Genomic DNA, 21,522 nt, shown 5'->3' on the forward strand with positions numbered 1-21,522 from the left:
CCCCCAGATTCCATACAGCGTCAAACTTGTTTTTATACAGCTTTTTCTAAGCAGAACTGGAAGACCTCATTTTAGCAAAAGAAATTGCTAGGGAACCGTTTACAGCTATTACTAATACTTCAATACAGCATAATTACCCTGCTGAGTTTCCATGTTTGGTCAGGTAGTAAAATGATGCAATGATTACTAATAGTTCAACACAAACTTTGTAGGATTATTACAAGCAATTGCGTGGATTAAGATACCATGTAACAACTGCAATGAGCATATGTGAAATTGAAGATACTAGATGATCACAATGGTACCTACTGTCCTATCAGCCAGTTTTTAAACCATTATCAAATCTCACAAATTTAGTCTACTGCCATGCACTAGTGAACAGATGTCCACATCACAATAGCTCTAACTGCCCCCTCCTTGTTGGTTGCCTTAGCAGACTGAATTGGTACGCAGACTAAACAATCCTCTGGCTATTGAGTGTTGGTCATCTCTTTTAGTTTTGATTCCTTCCTACTCCTTTGTTTTTTGTACATCTTCTGTCTTCTTATCCTTGTTGTTTATTGCTGATGGATTCTGAAAGACTTGAAATCTGATAGTAAAGAGGGAATTTGTGTTTTTATGATAATTTCTATTATATACATTTAAAAACCCTATGAACACTTTTCCTTCCTCCCTGTCCTCCTTCATTTTGCATGTTTACAAAATATACCAAGTTTGATTGAAGACTATTTAAGCAAGACATAATGAAATCCACCTATGAGTTCTTGAAAGTATTATAGGATACATAACTAATTAGGATAAATCACTTCAGACTGACACACACAGTTTCAATTTGTCAAAGACAAAGCTCATTCAACCTTCATTTTAAAACTATTTATTGGTAGCTCACCTTAATTCTTTTTATAATATGTTTGTACACACCATACACATTAGAGGGATGAAAAAGGGGAAAAATCTTATGTCCAAACTAATTTTCTGTATCTAGAAATATTAAATTAATTCTTTGTCTCATCGAATACAGTTCTGACATTCAGATCCTGCATTTGCAGACTTTGGACTGGGTTCTGGACTCAGCTGAACTTGTAAGGGATCCTACAAGATTGAAATTAAAGAGAAATCTTAAATGATCTCGTGTGCTGAAACTTAATGGTCAGCAGTTTACAACTGAGTGGCAGTACATGGCTTTCTCGTTTTACTGTTTCAAGTCTCTACAAAGAAAGCTTCCAAGGGTATTTAAATAGACATCAGGGCCCCAGATAATTTTTCCGTGGACTTTACAGACTGGAGAAAATTAAATGGTAACCTTTGCTTTACCTGAACTCTGCCCCACCTGAGGAAATAGTTAATTTCTTGACAACATACCATACTTTTAGCTAGCTTTTGGGTTATAGAGATAAAAGAAGAGAGTAAAATTGTCACACTACACAAGTGCCATTTATCACAACTCTGCTGCAGCAGCAGCTGGAGGTTACCTTATATCTTCGGATGGTGAGTTTTCTTTTTCTGGTTTCAGTGTTTTGCTGGAGCAGCGTATTGCACATCTGGAAAACCTGCTGCATGACAGCATCCTGTCTCAGGTCATCCCGGCCCTTTAAAAGAAATACAAAAAGCAATTAAAGGACAATTCTTCTAACATCCAACTTACTCTTTATTGCAATAAAGGTGCTCTTAGAAGAGCAACAGCCTCCACAAAACATAAAAATTAAATGTTCTCCTATTCACCCAAGTCAAGCTATGCAAATATAATTAATACTTGGTTTTGTAGTACACTTCAGAAGCTTGAAAATACAGTTTATCTATCAGTTTTTATTCCTTCTTTGCATTGTAAACATTTTATTTTTGATTTTTAGGGTTTCGAAAAACCTATGTAACTTACTTATGTAAGCATGCTTTTAAAGATGTCATTTCATTCAATGCTACACTATCCCATAATTAGCCATAAGGACTGCAGATCACAGCTTTTCCAGAGGTGTCAGTGTACCACAATTGCAATACAGTCCTAGTTACCACTGCCAGAGATCTGTAAAACCCACATTTCCCAAGAGTAGTTCTATATCACTGTGCCATCAGGTGGGCTAGAATGAAGCTGGTTGAACTAATGCAGTTACTATTTTTAAAGCCACTTCGGAATGCATAAAGGGAGTTAGAGATCATTAATCAAATCAATCCATTCTAAAGTAGCTTTTCTAGAATCTTGTATATATGTCTGAAATTTCAGTCTCTGCTTTTAAAATATCTCCAAATACTAATCCTTTTATTTCTATGAAAAACAAGACAAAACACTTAGAATAAAGAGTTTCTACCCACATGTTTCTATACCAACAAGCATGAACTTTTGAGCACATCTTTGGTTAGCAGTGTAAAAGTACAGTGCTTTATTTCAATACACACTCGAGCCACTAGAAAGAACATAAATAATCACACACAACTCGGCAGGTCTCATATTCTACCCAGTAGTGGGCAATAGTACATGTGCACATTGTAGGAGGACAGAGATATACAAATTAGTATATTATAGAGATACTTAGTGATTTCCTTTTCAAAACACAAATATACTCAAAACAACCTGTAGTGGGGAAACGGACAGAGATCTTAAGTGATGCACCCAAGCACATAAGAGGAGTCTGCTAGAGAGCAGGGATGAGAACTTAAGAGCTTCAGGCTTCCATTCCTGTACTCTGATCACAACTTTCTCCATAGCCCTGATTTTTAAAGGTATTTGGGCATTGCAGTGCCTAACTGACCTAGGAGCCTAACTCTCATTTTCAAAAGGCGGCATAGGCAAGTCAGTTGAAGTCAGTGGGACTTAGGCGCCTAAAAGCTTTATGTCACTTTCAAAAATGAGTGAGGCTCCTAAGTCAATTATGCATTGAAACACTTAGCAAAGCAACACTTAAATACATTTAAAAATTTGGCCCCATGTCTATGACTTGTAGAAACAGGACACTGCCCTCTGGCCACAACAACAGATAGAACTCACCTTGACAAGTTGCCTCCTCTCTTTTCCATCTGATCCTATACAATCTATTATTTTAGGCAGATTCAGGCCTCCTGCTAAGCGAAACTCTGGCTTGAATGATCTTATTGTCACTAAATTTTCATATTTCCCTGTAGGGTCCACCTGAAATTATAATTAAAAATTACTATAAAATATCATATTCATTACAGTGAGGAAAAATGCTTCATTATCTATAAACCCGAAGCTTTGCAAACTTCATTAGCAGACTTTAAACGATGAAAGACTGTTATTATAGGAAATCTGTAATTTCCAAGTTCAAGTGGTTTATTAATCATACTAGCACTAAAAATAAGCATATAAAAACCTAATGAAACAATATCTATATTAAGAGATGGATATACAATATCAGAAAAATATACCAAAATCTATTGAAAAATATCCAAATATGTAAACATGTACTCATAAGCACATAGATAAATGCAACAAAGGTAGGGGAAGAGGGCATTTAAAGCAAAGGAAAAAAAAGCAAAGGACCACACACCCTGACTTCCATTGAGAAGAAATGGATGGATATTAAGTTGTTAATATATCTCAACTTTATTCACCTTAATTTCCATGGTGGGAACAACAACATCCTCCAAGTTCTTTAGTTTAGTAATAGGCTGGCCAGCAGGAATACTTATGCCTTCTGCAGTTAAAATCAATGCATTATTTTAAATCAACAACTGCAGTTCACACTTATCAGTTTACCCTTGTTTTCCCCCAAAAGGTTGCTCATTCTGGGTCCTGAACCCAAGATCTGAATGAGGGAAAGGGCAGCTACTGCCATAAGCACTCCTTGGGCCCTTTCATCTAGGGAGCCAAACTGAAGTAATAAAAACACTTCTCTCACAGTCAAGAGCAATGGAAGCTCCCTAAAAGTAGTGGCCAAACAGTGGCCCCACCCCCCAAGCCACCCTTTCCCCCCGAGCTGTCACCCTTGCGCTGCCCTTTCTGCCCAAGCCCCCATGCTCATGCCGCCTTGCCCCCGAGGCCCCACCCCTTCTCCCGACGCCCCACCCTGCCCCTTCCCCCAAATCCCTGCCCCTTCCTCGAGACCCCACCCTCGTGCCATCAATTCCCCCCCAGACCTCACCTCCGCACCACCCCTCCCCACAACACCCTGGCCTCAATTCCTTCCTCTCTGCCCCCTCTCCCCTGTTGCTCGCCCTTACAGCCAGTAAAAAGGGATGGGGTCATGACCCCCTGGCCTCTGCTGCTCCCAGTAGCACTAAGAATTCTCTGGAGGTCTCATATCCAAGAACCATTCCAGCTGAATCTCAAAATGAAAGCTGTTTCATATGACTTCTAAACCAGAGTAGGTCTTATAGTTAACATAATTAGGACATAGTAGCAGTACAGCAGCGGGTCTGCATTTTGGTAATAATACTTAATATTTAAATAGCATCTTTCATCCAAGGATTTCAAAGAAAACAATAGTTAACTGACTTATCCCCACCCTGTGCAGTGTCATGCCTATTTTACAGGTGGGGAAACTGAAGCCTAGAGAGACTCAGTGACTGCCCCATGGTAGAGCTGGGAATAAAGCTTAGTAATTGTGGCTCTAAATACCCTCCCTAACTACTGACCAACAAGTCCTCTTTTCAAATACTTACTTCTTTGAGTTTTCCATGGAGTGGCATCCAAATTTGCTAATGTGATGTACGCATCACAAAGTGCCTCTACACCTCTAACCATCTGAGGTCTCCTACTCTTTATGATGTTAATTATGTTGCTGGCAGCCTCCATTCGATCCTACAGAACAAAACAAAAACAAAAAATCCCACACAAACACATTTTGCAAGTTACTCTTTGCCAGGTCAAAGACGCACAGTATATTGCCATCAAGTAGAATTGAACTATCCTGTGAAAACAGAGGCAACACAGATACTGAATACCCTCTGCAATACAAAGCTGGATTCATATAAATGCTAATTCAGTGTTTTCCAACCTGGGGTGGGAAGGACAGTGAACTATTTGTGGGGGTGGATATGTCCAAACAAAGTGGAGGAGTGAGGCTGAGAAAGCTGCAGGACACAAGATCCACCCTCCATCCTCCTGCAAACATGAGGCAAATAAAGGGGTTGGTGGCTCTTGGAAATCCACCCACCATCCCCTTTCCTGCTTCTGCTATTGTCCCTAATGTAGTTGGCCGGGAGAGCAGCTCACATGTACAAGGCTGAAGGCTCAAGCAGCTTGCCCGCCCAAGCTTCCCTTCTCTGCTCCCAACTTTGTGACACTTTGCTCAACTGAGCACACCAATGGAAGCCCCGATCCACAGCTACATATAGCCTACTGATGAGTCGGGGAAAGGAACCAGAACTATCAAAGAGAGAAGCCAGCTACAAATATGGAAAAAAGATAAGGGAACCCCCCACCCCGAAAGACAACAAGAAATGGACAGAAAAAAGGAGAGAAGCCAGAAACTATGAGAGGACAACAGTGTGAGGGGACAATGAAAGTGCCCAAGGAGTGCCAAAGAGGGGCTCCAATAATGAAAGGTTGGGAAAATCATCATAATCATAGCAATGATAATCATCAATCAAACAATAATGCTAACTTAAAAAAGAAGCCATGATACAATGTTACAAGTCATTACGGTTTATAGCATTAACTATTACTTTTTTTCTGGGAAAGCGATAAAGATAAAGATATTAGAACCATGTTGCACAAACCTAAATACTTTTATCTTACAGATTTACATTAAACACTCACTTAACATTAAAACAGAAAAATCTTTGGTCATTATCGACTTCTCCCTTATAAACCCACTCAAGCCCTTGATGCAGCTAAAATGTCTTTATAATATTTCACAGGGTGAAAAAGCTAAAAAAAAATATCCTTTATGATACTCTGAACTGAGGGACCACTGCCCACAGGAAATGTGAGGATTTTTTTCCCCCTGAAACCACTGTAATAACTGATTTGAATAACAACTGTTAAGGCTGGTAGGTCCCCTATGTCCGTAATTACAAGTTTTGATTTTAAAAATGAATATTTAATTTTTCCCCATTCTTCCTCATCCCACCAAAAAATTCAAGTAAATGAAACTCTGCACTATAACATCCTTTTAAAGTAAATTTACTTTCTGACATTATGATACTAAATGTGATTCATAACCCAGAACTATGTGATTCATAAACAAAATTCAGTTTGATCTGAGTACCATATCGAGCTGGGAGATTTCTTTCGGTACATTTTTTGTTAGTCTGTTTCTTCTTGTTGCCTCTGGTTTTGCCAAGAGTTCATCCTTGTTGGCATTTGCCAAAGCCAATACTATAAACAAAGTATGATGTGGATGATCCAGTGAAATTCTAGATATTAGCTGTCAAGAAATATAACAAGTCAGTTATTAAAGATATAATCAAAATTAAAATGACTTACAAATCAGAGCAGTAAACTAGGATTTTAAACTAAGAAGCAAATGTGCAATAAAACACTATTCAACTCTTTCATATTATAATCAACATAGAAAGGGCTGCAGTTTTTTACCTTTCATGGTCCTTTACAGAAAAAAATAAAGTAACAGCATAGCTAAGTCTGTATTTTGATGTCCGTACTATATAAAGTATGTTCTTAATACAATGGTCTGACTATTCTAAGAAGATTCCTAAATCAGTGAAGAGAATTGGCAGAACAAAAAACAAGTTTTACATTTCAAGTTTGCTACATCTCATTCTGTAATGGAATAGTTTATGCTAAATGACTCAGTCAAGATAGAATTGTGCTAAGGAAGATGCATGTTCTGTTTAGGAGTTTTAAACTAAGTAAGATGCATCTCTGTACCATTAATTGAATCACAATACTTATGATTTAGTATTAATTACATTATTTAAAACTTCGTGAAATCCTAGACAGCCCATGATCTTGGTTCCCATTCGAGCAGCCAGCTGGTACATCAGCGGCAAAAACTTGTATGATGGAATCTTCTCTGCAATTGTCTGTTGAAAAAGAAATCAGATGTAAAGCAACAATGCACATAAAAGAGATCACAAACACAAATCAGTAGACAGGCACCAGTGGATTTGTACTGATATTTAAAATACATTTTAAAAATATTTATTGGCTGCCCAAGTGGCGGCATGCTGCACACCACTTCCTCACTAGTCGCTCACTGGGTGCCACTGCTTGCAGCTTGTCCAGAATGCAGCAGCACAACTGTGAATGGGTTTGAGCTATTAGGATCATACTCAGCCAGCTTTGCTATTAAGTAGCAAATTCAGTTTAAATTAGCCTTACTGGTTTATAAAACTCTGAGTGGGGACTGACCCTGATTATATGAAAGACCTCTTTATCGAGTCACTGCCTGATGGCTTTTTATTAATATTATTAAAAGTACTATTATTGTTATTTTATTACAGCGGTGCTTAGATGCCTCAATTAAGATTCAGGCCCCACTGTTCTGGGTACTATAAAAACAGATGGTAAGACAGTTCCCAACCAGGAAAGCTCACAATATAATTTAAAACTAGAAACAACATGAGCGTACTAAAAACATATGAAGGAAAGAAGGGAGGACAAGGATGCCTGTGAAAAGAACACATGATTACATAGACTTATTCAATTGTTCCAAGTAATTTTGATTTTTTTTAAATTAATTATAAGACAGAGAAAAGAAATAAGCTAGATATCAGCAATCACTATTGGCAATGTATTTAACCCTTACCACTTAGCAATTTCCTTCAGGTATCACGGTAGATGCTTACAATCTAAATTAGGCATAACACAGCAAAGAACGAGAAGGGAAGGGTAAAAGGTACGGGAAAGACAAGGGTACAACAGTGAAAGACCATGAGATACGCTTAATGTTATGGAAACTTTTGCTAACTTTTGTTATTAAAAATGTAGAGGACAGAAACAGAAAAGAGGACCACAGTTAATGATGGAGGGTGATTAAATGAGTAGTACAAAAAGTGAGTTTTGAGGAAAGACTGAAGAAGGCTGGTGCACAGGGTCATGTGCCAGACTCCAGGCATATGGGCACCTTGAGAAAGTGTGTAGAGTAGCTAATGGAAGGAGGCATATGGAGAAAGCAAAAAAGTGAGCTGTTTTGGAAGAGTGCAGTGCAGGAGACAGTGATTAAGAAACAAATGAGAGGCGAGAGGTGGACACACTGGCAGAGCTGTGCAAGTCCTAGCATGTGAGAATGAGGAATCTGAATTTGATTTTCATGTAGAATTAGAAGGATAAGAAAAAAGTAAGAGCAGAAACTTACCTTCATCATTCCATTGACTTCAAAAACTCCAGAGTTCTCAAGCCAGAGGGAGCAGAGGCGGAAGATCCACATATCATGCTCTTCTCCACTAAGTAAGCAACTGATGTAGTTCTCTACCGCTTTGCACAAGAAACGTTTACAATCCTCACTCAGTGCACGAATTGCACATTCATCAAGTTCAAGCTCCCGCTGAACCTTCACTGTGTATCTATGAATGGACATTAACCATCAGTTAAAACACTGACGGGAAGGCAGGCTGGAGTTCTCTCACCTACAACTTTAAGCAATTTTCCAGCATTTTATACTTGCTTTTGTACCAGCAAAGAAAATAAAGCAATCCTTAGATCAAATACCCTCATTGTCCTCCTCTTTTGGGTACACTGGGCACCCTTGTTCTGTGATTAAAACACACTGAAAATCTAGTCCCATTTTTTCTAATGACTGGACCTGAACACACCAATGTAAAAGTGAATTTCTGGGAACGGAAAGAAGCACGAAGACTTGAGCCACCTCCTACAGAAAATAGAGAACCACTAACGCTTAGAGTTTTCCCTCACTTTCCCTTCCTCCTACTAAGGCTATAAGAAAAATAGTCAGATGAATTCTAAGATTCCATCAGCTCTACTGCATGTGCAAATCCCAAATCTGGTTACACTTTTCTCTCCACTCTGATGCTGTATGCTAATTAGCTATAGTTATCTCCCCTCAATCTGGACACCCACCTGTTTGTCTGAACCCTGTGCTCTTTTAGGAGGCCAATTTCCTCCTTGGCCTTCTTCAGCAAAGCTTGCTTGTTTTCAAACTCTGAGGATTTCATGTAGTTCTCAATTCTTTGGTACTGAATATCAGAGAAACGAGCCAAAGAAAGGAAAGCCTTCATCTTTCCATTCTTTAGCTCATCAGTGCTGTCTCCACTGTGGCTCCCAGCAATTTCCACTGCCTAAGAGGAAAGTTACAAATACAGAAATGATAAGACTGATGATCATGTTCGCACAATAGCTATAGCTAACGTCTATTCTCATACTGCTTGATTAAACAATTATTATTATTTAATGTTTGTATATACTGGCAGATGCACATACAAAATAAAACCAACTGTGTTCAAGTATTTTTTTTCCTAAGTGAATTTAATCCTCAGAAAGGATTTGGATTTTTCAGCACTAGCAGCTGATGCCAGTTTTAACTACAGAACCTAATGGAAGTCCTCCAAAAACTTATTATGTATTACTTATATAACAACATAGTTGTACATGGTGCTTTGCAGTACAGATAAAGAAAGAGCTTACAGTCTAAGAAAGGCAGTCTAACAAACACAAGACAAGGAGATGACAACACAAGATAGGAGAGAGGCTGGAGTTACAAGTAAAACTGAAATGGTGGTGAAGGTATTTGGAGAATATCAGAAAAGTCAGAAGGGATAACTACGAACACAAATTAGTGGGTGCAGTGAAGTGAGTGGCAAGCAATACTGGGAGCAATGAGCCGGATGCAGAGAGAATACAAGACGAGAGATCAGTGAGAGTGGAGACTATACTGAAGGCAAGATCAAGGGAGTAACCCCTACACTGAGTGGAGGAGTACAAAAGTCATATCATTGTACCTCCAAACAGGCCATTAAATCTAAGTTTCAATGTGGAGTCTATAAAATCATTAATAAAAACAATTTTTGTGTCTGAGATGCTATTTTAGAATACACTGAAAATGAATAGTGTCAATATGGAAAAAATGAATGCTGCATTGTAAAATTTACTTTGACATTTTTACAAGGAATTATATACAGAAGAATCTATTTAGTTGTATGTTTTGAAAAACGACCCTACCTTTTCTAAGTATTTCTGCATGATAACTGTAGGGTTTTCCAAACATGTTTCTGCTAACCAGTTTCCACATAACCTCAGACACTCTGTGTATATCAGTCTGAGGCTCGGATCATTCTCAACCTTTGGAGAAGCACATTTTTAGAAAAAAGATCAGACTTCAAATCAAAAATAATTTTCCATATAAGATGATCAACCTATAAACTCCTTTTTCCCCATCTAAATTAAATTAATTAGGCCCGATGTCAAGATTACATATTGACACACACCTGAAACCAATTTGTATCCAATTTCTTGATCATCTCCTTGAGAATACTCAGTGCTAGACTTTCTTCTTTTTTAGCCCAGAAAACCTGAGCTTCCTCCAGTTGCCACTCAGAGACTACACACATAGCTGGATTGTATTGTTTGATCTGAAACATTGCTCTTTCAGGAAGCTGAAATAGAAAAACTAAATTGTCAATTATATTTATAAGTAATGGACATACATTTCATAACAGGCTCTCTGACACCATCAGTACTTTGCTTTATTTCTTTAAGATATCCCTCTTCTGCCTGCTTAGTGTCAACAACTGTTTTGGTGAGAAGGAGGCGAGGTCTTTTTACGTGTTAGAGCACAGGCATAGGCTACCCTATCATTCTGATAACCAAAAAGTTTCAAAGTATAGATTACTGAACTGAGCATCACAAAACATTAAATGATGTATTAACATTTAACACTGCAATTACCATGATGTAATAAGACAATATAGGACAGTGATCTGGCTTATATTCATAACCAAAAAACTGTTAAAAAAGAGGTTCAAAATGTGTTTTAATGGAGGCCAGCTAATACCCCAAAACAATATTATCTTTTTGTTACAAACATTCTACACAATTTAAAAAACCCAGATGTTAGAATGCCAGTAAAGAACAGTTAAGTAACCCAGCCCATTCCTGACTAACATATAATCCCTCAGCACTACTCACTTTATCCAAATATACACAGTCCCCTCGACTTTCCCTCTAAAATTTGCAAACATATGCAAATATCAAAATAACAAATTACCAAATTAAAGGAAATTGATCACTTGACTAGAAAATGTGGTTTTATAATCTCTTAGTAGTTTGCATATACACCTCTACCCCGATATAACGCGATCCTCGGGAGACAAAAAATCTCACCGCATTATAGGTGAGACCGTGTTATATCAGACTTGCTTTGCCCCCTTTCCCCCGTTCCTTGTTCCCTGACCGCCCGCTCCAGAGACCCCCGTCCCTAATCACACCCAGGACCCCACCCCCTACCCAACCCCCCTGCCCCTTATCAAACCCCTCAGCCATATAGCGATGGATCTCTTAAGCCATTTTGGAGATGCTAAGGGCTTGCCTACACTACAAAATTGGCTGACAACTTAGGTCGACCTATAGCCATCATAGCAATTAAATCAGCTGTTCGGTGTCCATACTGCCCTCTTCCTGCCAGGAGTGCACATCCTCATCAGGAGCGCTTGCATTAACTGAAGTGGGGCATTGTGGAGCACTGACAACTGGAGTGTGGGGCACTGACAGCCGCAGGGCTCACATTTCATCTCCTGTTGCCAGTTGGGGCTTACAACAGAAGCCCCTCACCCTGAGGCTGACAGCTGGAGCCAGAGACAAAAAGTGAAATAATAGCAGCCATTAAACTGACAAGAATGTCAATTTCACTGCTAGTAGGCTCCCTGCTGTGAAACTGAGCCCTGAGCTGGGCTCACAGCTTGGGATGTCAGCCCTGGGGCCAGGGGTGGCTCCAGGCACCAGCGCAGCAAGCGCGTGCTGGGGGCAGCAAGCCGCGGGGGGCAGCCTGCCGGTCACTGTGAGGCGGCAGGCAGGCGGCTTTCGGTGGTGCGCCTGCGGGAGGTCCGCCAGTCCTGCAGCTTCGGCAGCAATTAGGCGGCGGGGATGCAGATGGCGTGGCACCGGCGGACCTCCTGCAGGCATGACGCCAAATCCGCATGACCAGCGGACTGCCCGCAAGCACGCCACTGAAAGCCGCCTGCCTGCCGTGCTTGGGGCGGCAAAAAACAGAGCTGCCCCTGCCTGGGGCGGGGATGGGCTCTGTCTGTGAGCCCTGCGCTTGGTTGTCAGTGCTGAGGAAGGGGGGGCTCTAGCTGTCAGCCCCACATGGAGCTGACAGCCAACAGACAATGTAAGTAACACAGTGTCTACATGGACACTGTGTTGCCCTAACTACATCGATCTAATTGTTACGCATTTCTAAGAGGTGGAGTTATTAAGTTGAGGTAGTGGGTGACTTACCTCGGCACGAGCACAACTGTAATATAGATACTGGCAGAGCTAGGTTGACGTAAACTGCCTTACGCTGACCTGACTCTGTAGTGTACGCTAGGCCTTAGTGAAATCATGGCACCTGTGAAGTCAACAGAAACTTTGCATTTGACTTCACTGGTGCCATGATTTCACCCACTATTTGCCAAAAAGCTTAGAAACATTCTTAAACCAACTTCTAGAAAAATTTTAAAACACCCTAAACTTTATAATTTCACATGCCATGTCTCATTCCAGGGTCGATATTTTCTAGGATTGGTTTTATTTCAAGGAAGTTAAGAAGATATAAAAAGTATTGCAGCGTCATAATTCTGGGTCACAGCTGTTAACCAAGCTCCATATGCACAAAATTTATTACTGGTGCTCATATGGTAGCCAGAAATAGCCCAGGTTGCCTTTCACATCCTACATTGAGTTTTTAGGACAGGCAGATGTAACTGAAAATTGAACATATTTGATTTAAAAGTCATTGGGATAAAAAAATTGGAATTCTACAAGGTAATTCATGGAGATTGACTTTTCAGTAAATAATGGCACTTTAAGTGTATACACATTGGAACATGACACCAAGAGGCTGATGTTGAGGAATTCTTTCTGCAACTCTACCCTGGAATGCTGGGAGACTCTACGGCGTGATGATGAGGTTTTACATCTCCCCAGTGTACCAAACTGGAATTACAAAGTTGTAGAAACATCATTTACAGGTAAAAATTCCAGTTTTATAACATATACTGCATGAAAAGGCATGTAATTATGAACAAAAATGTGAAGATATGCTTGCAGCATTCATAAAATATTATGTAGGCTGACTCTAGACAAACAATTCAATGAATAAACTTAGATGGAGTACATGAATTTTAGCATAGTTGGTCTTCAGCATTATAGTGAAAAAGTTCCTTATTAACTGGAGAAGCCAGTGTTTTTCAGACTGATTCTTGCTGGAACTAGTTACCTGGGTGTTTTTGGCAGTTCGTGCCAATTTGGACAGTTCCACTAGATGTTTGGTGAGAATGTCTTTAATGCATTCTCTTTTGGAATTCTCACTTTCCTTCTCAAGAAGGATCTCCAGAATTACAGTGCGTAGGGCCATGATAGGCTCCTGGAAACCAAAGTCACTGTCCTTAAGAAGCTGGGACTGTCTCTGCCACTTCAGATAAACGTCATTCAGTTGTTTGTTAGTAGCAGATCTGAAATCACAGACATTAAGAAAGGAAAAGGAAAAAAGAGCTATTACTTCTGACCAAATATTAATGAAATCTGAGATGTGAAAGAGCTTGTTTTATAAATCCCAGGACTATAAAATAATTGAAGTCAGTAGTTCACAATATATGGTCCAGAAAGCAAAAATAGTTCATGAAACACTTCCTGCTCATGCGCAGAACAAACATCTTGAAAAGCAAGAAAGTGGAAGGTAGGGATTATAAAAGGATTTGTAACTTTTTATAAGAAGTTATGCAAAACAGCTGATTTAAAGCAAACCCAGGTTTGTGAGAGGAACATCTGGGAGGCACGACAATTCCAGTGTACATGTTCTTGAATACTTGTTTTAATTTAATTTGCTAAATTCTAGTATGTGATAAGGCTGATAAAAAAAGCTGGCAAAGGGCATCTTAATCATGTATCTACATGTACATGCTGCATGACAGAATAAGGGTATATCTATACGTGGAGCTGTGGGTATGATTTCCAGCTTGAGCAGACATACTCTCACTAGCTCTCATCAAGTTAGCATACGAAAAATAGAATATGGCTGCAGCAGCACAAGCTGCAGGATGGTGTGTTTTATATGTCCCATATTTTTATTATACTGCATGCCTTTCAGATGTACTCTCCAGCTATCGCTGTTTTATCTTGTTAGAGTATAAACTCTTTGAGGAAAGTACTGTATCCTTTTTTTGTGTTTGTACAGCACCTAGCACATTGTGGGAGCTACCGGAAAACAAATAATAAATACTACTAAATCATTAATGAATATTAGTCCTGACAATATTTGCAATAAACAAAAATAAAGACCATCCATGCCCTGAAGAACTAACAGGTTAGAAAGTAAACAATAGAAAACAGGATGTACTGGGAAATCCAGAAGAGTCCAGTATAGTGGATTTTCATAATACCACCATTCTTTTCCTGTTTTTATAAGCAGGAAAATATTCATAGAAAAAGGCCTTTATTTATAACTAGAGAACCTGTGAAATTACTTGTAAAGATGGTATCTATAACTAATATTTGTTAAAGGAAGAAAACAGAGGGACTAGCCTCTAGTAACAGGTTGCTTAGAAATAGCCGAGAGATGCAAGAACATCATCAGACTCATAGCTAGAACTGGAAGGGGAATCTAACCTGAAAGAATAAAATACCTGGAGAAAAGCTGTCCTATGTTTTCCAACTCTCCAATGGTCTGTAATCTGCAGAGCGTGGGATACAATGAAAACACAGACTCGAGACTCCCTTTGCATAGCTCCTCTACTTCGCTCACCCTAGGGATACAATACAGCAATGCTAAATACTTTTATCTATTGACAATATAGTTTCCATGTACAGAACAGATATAAAATATAAACTATATTGCACCAACACATATTTTGTATTTCAGTTAAGTAAGAATTTTGCATTATTATTAAAATCTAAAATTCAAGGTTTCTCCCTTAAGAATCTAAATGAAAAGGCTATCAGGTTTATTGTCCCATAGCCTATATGACATTCAGTTTAAAGGGACTATTCTGAAGTCACTTTCTTGTCTATTAACAGGAAAGGGATGTACACTAACGGAAGGTGATTTCTCCATAGAAAGTAACCCTATTTAAAAAAAAAAATTGTCCCTCCCTCATACTGCCTTCTTGTTGCTCCCTTGAAAACTGCTGGTACTTTGGTGTAACAGGACCTTAGAGACAAGGACTTGTTATGGAATAAAATGCCAGTAGTTTGTCTCTTCCTCCTTAGTTTGAAGATTAAGACTTTTAATATCTATCATTATTGTTCAGCATGTGCAGCCTTGCAAAGAGGCTGTTATAAATATCTCTACCAAAAAGATTATATATATATTATGTTGTTTGTGGGCACACAAGCCACTTTACAAATTTAAAAAAAAATTAATTCTGGCCTTGCATCAGGCATGCATGTCCTATTAACACTAACATGACTTGCATAGGCATGAAAGGGAGAATTCAAAATCTATAAGTCAAGTTACAGCTCAAATATCAGTTTGATTTCGTTTGTGTAATACTTTCCTACAGCTGCGCAAACACAACAAGATCTTACACACAGCTTATTTATAGGCATTTGGTTTTTACCTGGCATCTTTCAGGCCTTCATGGAAAGCAGAGAATTCTCTGTCTCTTAAAGACTGCAGAGCATCATACAATGATTCATGGTAGCCTGATCTTCCCATCTCATCTCTTTAAAAAAAAGATTAAAACCAGCAAAATTATATTTACACCTAAGGTCATCAATGCTCTTTATGACTGAAAACTACAGCATTAACATTCTCTTTGATACAGTACATTTAAGTCATTTTGGTGGTGTCTTCATATGAGACACAAAATAACCTAAGTGAATAAGGAGTATAGTCAGAAATTTTTCGGTGGTTAGGCAAAGTGTTATTTTGATTTGCCTAAAAAATAAAAAGCAACCCTATAACACAATACATTCCTGTAAACCTAAGTTATTGATTTCAAGTAAACAAAATAAAAAGGCAGTGAGAAATTATTAAAATTGTATTTTATACATGGAGTCAAAATTTCAAATTACATTAAAATATATGTAATTATTCCAAAAACTATCATACAATAAATCTACAATTTTAACCTAAATAACAAAATGCATGTATGTAAAGGTTCTTGTATTATCTGACTGTTTTCTAATGTGTACCATCAGTATTGTAATAAAAGCAATTCTGGATCTGGATCACCTTCCCGGGGCAGAGTCATCTGCCACCAAGCATGTCCATGAGTTGCAGATAGTGGAACACCTTCCAGATATGGAGGGTAGCTGTGATATAAGCAGGAAAACCTGTTGAATAAGCAGTCACAGACAATCTGACAGCAGTACCAATAGTGCAGCAGATGGTGGTGCTGCCTCAGTAAAAGGCCAGTGATGCCCAAAGATGGTACTGAACCTGGTGTATGTAAGCTGCCATCAAATAAGTCTGTAGTCAATGACATACTATAAGGGCATGCAATTGCCCCTCCAGAAGTAACTCTGGAAAGGCAGCGGAACTATGAGAGGGTCAGTGGCATTTGCTAGGAAAAGGAACTCTGCATCCTCATTTGTCGCCCTACTTGTTGCAATTTTTGCACTGGTATGGCACATGGCTTACATGGATGAGAAAGGGGGACTGGAACTGCATACACATTTTCCACTATTCACAGTGAAGGTTATTCAGCAATGCAACACTGACTCTGCAACCTCTGAATCCAAGTTCTGTGGTGATGGTGACAGGCAGAGGATGCTGCTGGAGGTCCTTAGTCACAATCCTGCACACAGATGGCCTGGGAGTGATGGTCACTCATCGCATACTGGAGCAAATGCCATGATCATATCCTTCCTTGGTGTCAGAGCCATCCTACCTAGGGACAGCGCTGCTCTCCTCAAATGGGGCAGGGGATGGAAAAAGATCCCTATTAAATTCTTGCTCCAACCACATTTGTCAGAGTGCCATATCTTGACTGGTCATCCAGCTTTGCTATGGTCTAAATATAAGAAAGACCCCAAAAAATGTTGCAGCTAGGAATGTTCACACTGTCTGTACTGGGCTATCTTGATTAACACTTCAAAAGTTTTTTTCTTACTTAATTGGCCTCTCAGAATTGGTAAGACAACTCCCACCTTTTCATGCTCTCTGTATGTGTATATATATATCTCCTCAATATATGTTCCATTCTATGCATCCGAAGAAGTGGGCTGTAGCCCAAGAAAGCTTATGCTCAAATAAATGTGTTAGTCTCTAAGGTGCCACAAGTACTCCTGTTCTTTTTGCGGATATAGACTAACACGGCTTCTACTCTGAAACCTCACAAACTTGAGTCATTGCTGAAGGGTGTTAATGACGGACTTACGCTCTTCTGCATCAGTCTTGCTAAAGGTCGTCATGCTTTTGTCATCAGTGCATAGGCACTGACAATGACACACCTAGATGAGGACACGGACCCCTTTCTGGTCTCCAATGGCTTCAAAGAAGGTTGTGAGGTGGTTCCCATACTCTTTTCCATCCTTTTTTTGGCTATGCTTATGGATGCATTTCATGACATAGACAAATGAGAATTTATCCAGTTCCCCACTGATAGGAAGTTTTCAAGCTGCAACGCTGCCATGCTCACATGAAAGTGGCAGATTTACTCATTAAGGAGCTATTATTTGCTGATGACTATTGGTTGCTAATTTGATTGATGACATTCAATTTATACTTGATCACTTCAAATATGCAGTCAATCATTTTGGTTTCATAGTCCACCTAAAGAAAACTGAAATACCATATCCAACATGTGCCAGGGGATACCCAATTATTAAGTTCATCAATGCGCCTCTTCGGACAGTGGATAAGTTTTGCTACATAGGGTGTATGCTGTCACACAATGCCACAACTGATGAGGTTACCTATCTAACAGGCAAGGCAAACTCTGCATTTGATATGCTGTCTCACCACCTATGGAATGATAAGGGCATCAAAATAAGCACTAAGCTACATGTGTATTGGACAGTTGTGCTTACAATGCTTTTATATGGTTATGAGGTATGGACACCATATCGCCTTCATATTAGGAACCTTGATCATTTCCATATGTGCCATCTTCATTCTGTTCGCAGAGTCAAATGGTAGGACAAGATTCCCAATATAAAAATTCTTAATCATTGTTGGATGTCCAGTATCTATATCATGCTTATTAAAGATCAGCTGGTCATCTCATTCATATGGCCAACTCAAGAATACCCAACACTATATTTTATGGTCAGTTAAAGCAAGGCACTCATTCTCATGGTGGCCAGTCCAAAAGACACACTGAAGTCAAACCTGAAGCCATGTCAAGTTGACCTCAAGAATTGGGAAGCAACAGCCTTATAAGAGAGCAAGGTGGCAGCAAATTTTCAGGTCGCTGTTAACTGCTTTGAAGCAAAGCGCATTAACAACTTATATGAAAAATGAGATCACCACAAAACAATAATACAACAGTCTCCAATAGTCATGGACAATCTTCTCTGTCCCACATGTAACCAGGCTTGTGGTTCTTGCATTGGCCTGACCTCACACATAGGCTATAGTGTTTGCTGAATCCTTGCATGTCAACACTGACACAAGATTCCATCTAAGTTCCTTCTAAGCTGCGCGGCCGCCCACCAGTCTATCAAGTGCTGCGCACTTCAGGTGCTCCTCCCCCCACTACTCCTGCCCTCTGCCTTGGAGCCCCTGGCCACCTGCTCCTGGGAGCCTCCTGCTAGCTGTGCGAGGGGAGGTGCTGATGTCAGGGTGTTCCCCTCCCCCTGCACTCCATCTCCACAGAGGTGGGGTGGGGGGGGGGACATGACAGGGCTCAGGAGAGGGATGGAGCTTTCTGGTGGCTGATGCTGTGTCTAAAGAAGCAGGCTTCAGACTGATGAATGCCAATCTACTTATAGGGGCAGCACATGTCTCTCTCTCACACACATGCACACAGTGTGCGTCTCTCTTTCACACACACACACACACACACACACACACAGTGTGCATCTCTTTCTCCCACACACAGTGTCTCTCTCTCTCTCTGTCACACACAGTGTCTGTAACACACACACACACACACACGTCTGTCACACACGTGCACATGCATACACACAGTCTTTCACAGTCACCTCCCAACACATACTTTTTTATTATTATTTTTTTATTTCTTATACTTCCTGCAATGCACATATATTCTCTGCAATTTTATTCTTTTGAAGTGCTGTTATTTTAGTTTTTTGACTGGTCTATGCATTTCATAATTTTATTTCTCTCTTATGGTAATTCTTTGAGTAGTGAGTTCTAAAATGCCTAACCTGTCCTGGCTAGAGTAATTATCCCTATGGTAACTTTAAAAAAAACAACTATCTAGGTTTCTGGTTTCTACTGGTGGCGCACATTACCTCGATATTGGTGCACATAATTGGTGCATAAAATTAATTCCGCACAAGGATAGAAAAATTAGAGGGAACTCCACCATCAATAGTTTTTTGCATTTAATTTCATTGGTATTTTAAAGAAGGGAGACAAAGAAATGAGAACAAAAGGCTAGACGTCCTAAACTCTCACTCTCCTGCCAGTCCTTTTCAACACGATTCTCTTTTCCTTAATTCTCGGCCACAAATTTTATTTCCAACCTTTTTTCTCTGCCCTTTATTCCCCCTCTCCTTGATCTTTGTCTATTCCCCTTCTTTCCAGCCCAAATATCACTCTCTTTACCTCCCATACTGGACCTGAAGAATCTTTTTATCTAGGTTATTATACCACACACATTACTGCAGCATTTTAGAATACCTCACCTCTGCTACCCTCCCTATTCCAGGGCCAAGGGGAGCCTCACATGAGTGAGAGCATCCTGACTGCGGCAGCTGGAAGAATGAGTGTCACATGGACTTCCATTAGACAGGAAACATGGGATGAGCAGCAGCCTCTACAAGTTGCTTTAAGTGAGCACTGTTTTGATGTAGCAGATGTGACAAAGTTCCTCCTCTACCTTGGTGGGTCCTGCGCTTATTGGCAGATTTGTTCACCTCAGTGATCTGCCCCACAGTCTGGGTCAACTTCTCCTGTGTCTGATCAGGAGTTGGGAGGTTTGGGGGGAACCCGGGCCCGCCCTCTACTCCGGGTTCCAGCCCAGGGCCCTGTGGATTGCAGCTGTCTATAGTGCCTCCTGTAACAGCTGCATGACAGCTACAACTCCCTGGGCTACTTCCCCATGGCCTCCTCCAAACACCTTCTTTATCCTCACCACAGAACCTTCCTCCTGGTGTCTGATAACGCTTGTACTCCTTAGTCCTCCAGCAGCACACCCTCTCTCACTCTCAGCTCCTTGCGCCTCTGGCTCCCCCTTGCCTGACTGGAGTGAGCTTTTTTAAACCCAGGTGCCCTGATTAGCCTGCCTTGATTGGCTGCAGGTGTTCTAATCAGCCTGTCTGCCTTAATTGGTTCTAGCAGGTTCCTGATTACTCTAGTGCAGCCCCTGCTCTGGTCACTCAGGGAACAGAAAACTACTCATCCAGTGACCAGTATATTTGCCCTCTACCAGACTCCTGTACCCCACTGGTTTGGGTCTGTCACACAGAAGAGAGTACTGCAGCCAGAAGCATCTCTCTTTCAAATCCATCTCCACAGAAGAAGCTAGGGAGAAAGTTCCCCTCCTCCTGCTTGCAAAATATCGGTGGAAGGAGTCACTGAATGACTCAGTGATGTAATTTAAGCCTTCACCAAGATAGGAGGAGATCTAGTCCCTTTTCCCCCTAAAGGGAATATAGCCTTGTTCTCCTCATCAGAGACAAGGTATACACTACTCCGTGCCCAGTATATCATGTCACCCTTAGGCACTGACTATTCCTTATAAGAGAGCAGCCACAGAACCAAGTCGGACACTCTTTTCTTCAACTATTGATGAAGTCACTCTTAAGGCTCAAAGAGCAATCTTTTCATTCTCCTATAAATCAAAAATGGATGCAGGGGGGGAGGGATAGCTCAGTGGTTTGAGCATTGGCCTGCTAAACCCAGGATTGTGAGTTCAATCCTTGAGGAGGCCACTTAGGGATCTGGGGCAAAAATTGGTCCTGCTAGTGAAGGCAGGGGGCTGGACTAGATGACCTTTCAAGGTCCCTTCCAGTTCTAGGAGATTGGTATATCTCCAATTATTACCTATTACCTTTTTATTTCCCTTACACTTAAAAAAAAAAGATTCATCTTGTGGCTGAGACTAAAAATGAAAAGGAGATTTTAAAAGAAAACTATCAGCAAATGAAAAGAGGAAATACAGCTATAACAGTAGCATTTGCTATAATAGACTGATACACACACAACAGAAACAGGGTTTTTACATGAAAGGGGATTGCGTTTTGTTTTTATTTCAATTGTGCAGATAACGAAGATAAACAGTACTGCATCATTTCTGCCCCACAGCAGTTATATTTTGAAGTTTTCCTTTTTCTCAAAAACAAATAGCATTGTTAGATTAAGGTTTAACAGACTA

At 40.1% G+C, this 21,522-nt stretch overlaps 1 protein-coding gene across 1 annotated transcript in view; it reads right to left on the reverse strand.

The window, feature by feature from the left end:
- ATM (ATM serine/threonine kinase) overlaps positions 1-21,522 on the reverse strand; it is a 111,929-nt gene that overhangs the window by 17,293 nt on the left and 73,114 nt on the right. The window contains exons 44-56 of the mRNA XM_045018371.1: positions 15,631-15,735; positions 14,698-14,817; positions 13,293-13,527; positions 10,300-10,467; positions 10,034-10,153; positions 8,936-9,153; positions 8,214-8,421; positions 6,826-6,939; positions 6,165-6,323; positions 4,615-4,753; positions 3,565-3,647; positions 2,981-3,121; positions 1,473-1,589 (exon numbers count right to left, since the gene is read on the reverse strand). Of these exons, the coding sequence (XP_044874306.1) occupies positions 1,473-1,589; positions 2,981-3,121; positions 3,565-3,647; positions 4,615-4,753; positions 6,165-6,323; positions 6,826-6,939; positions 8,214-8,421; positions 8,936-9,153; positions 10,034-10,153; positions 10,300-10,467; positions 13,293-13,527; positions 14,698-14,817; positions 15,631-15,735 (1,927 nt within the window). The remainder of the gene's footprint in view (positions 1-1,472; positions 1,590-2,980; positions 3,122-3,564; positions 3,648-4,614; positions 4,754-6,164; positions 6,324-6,825; positions 6,940-8,213; positions 8,422-8,935; positions 9,154-10,033; positions 10,154-10,299; positions 10,468-13,292; positions 13,528-14,697; positions 14,818-15,630; positions 15,736-21,522) is intronic.

This window comes from Mauremys mutica, chromosome 1, assembly GCF_020497125.1.
Source record: "Mauremys mutica isolate MM-2020 ecotype Southern chromosome 1, ASM2049712v1, whole genome shotgun sequence".
In the NCBI taxonomy this organism is placed as follows: Eukaryota; Metazoa; Chordata; order Testudines; family Geoemydidae; genus Mauremys; species Mauremys mutica.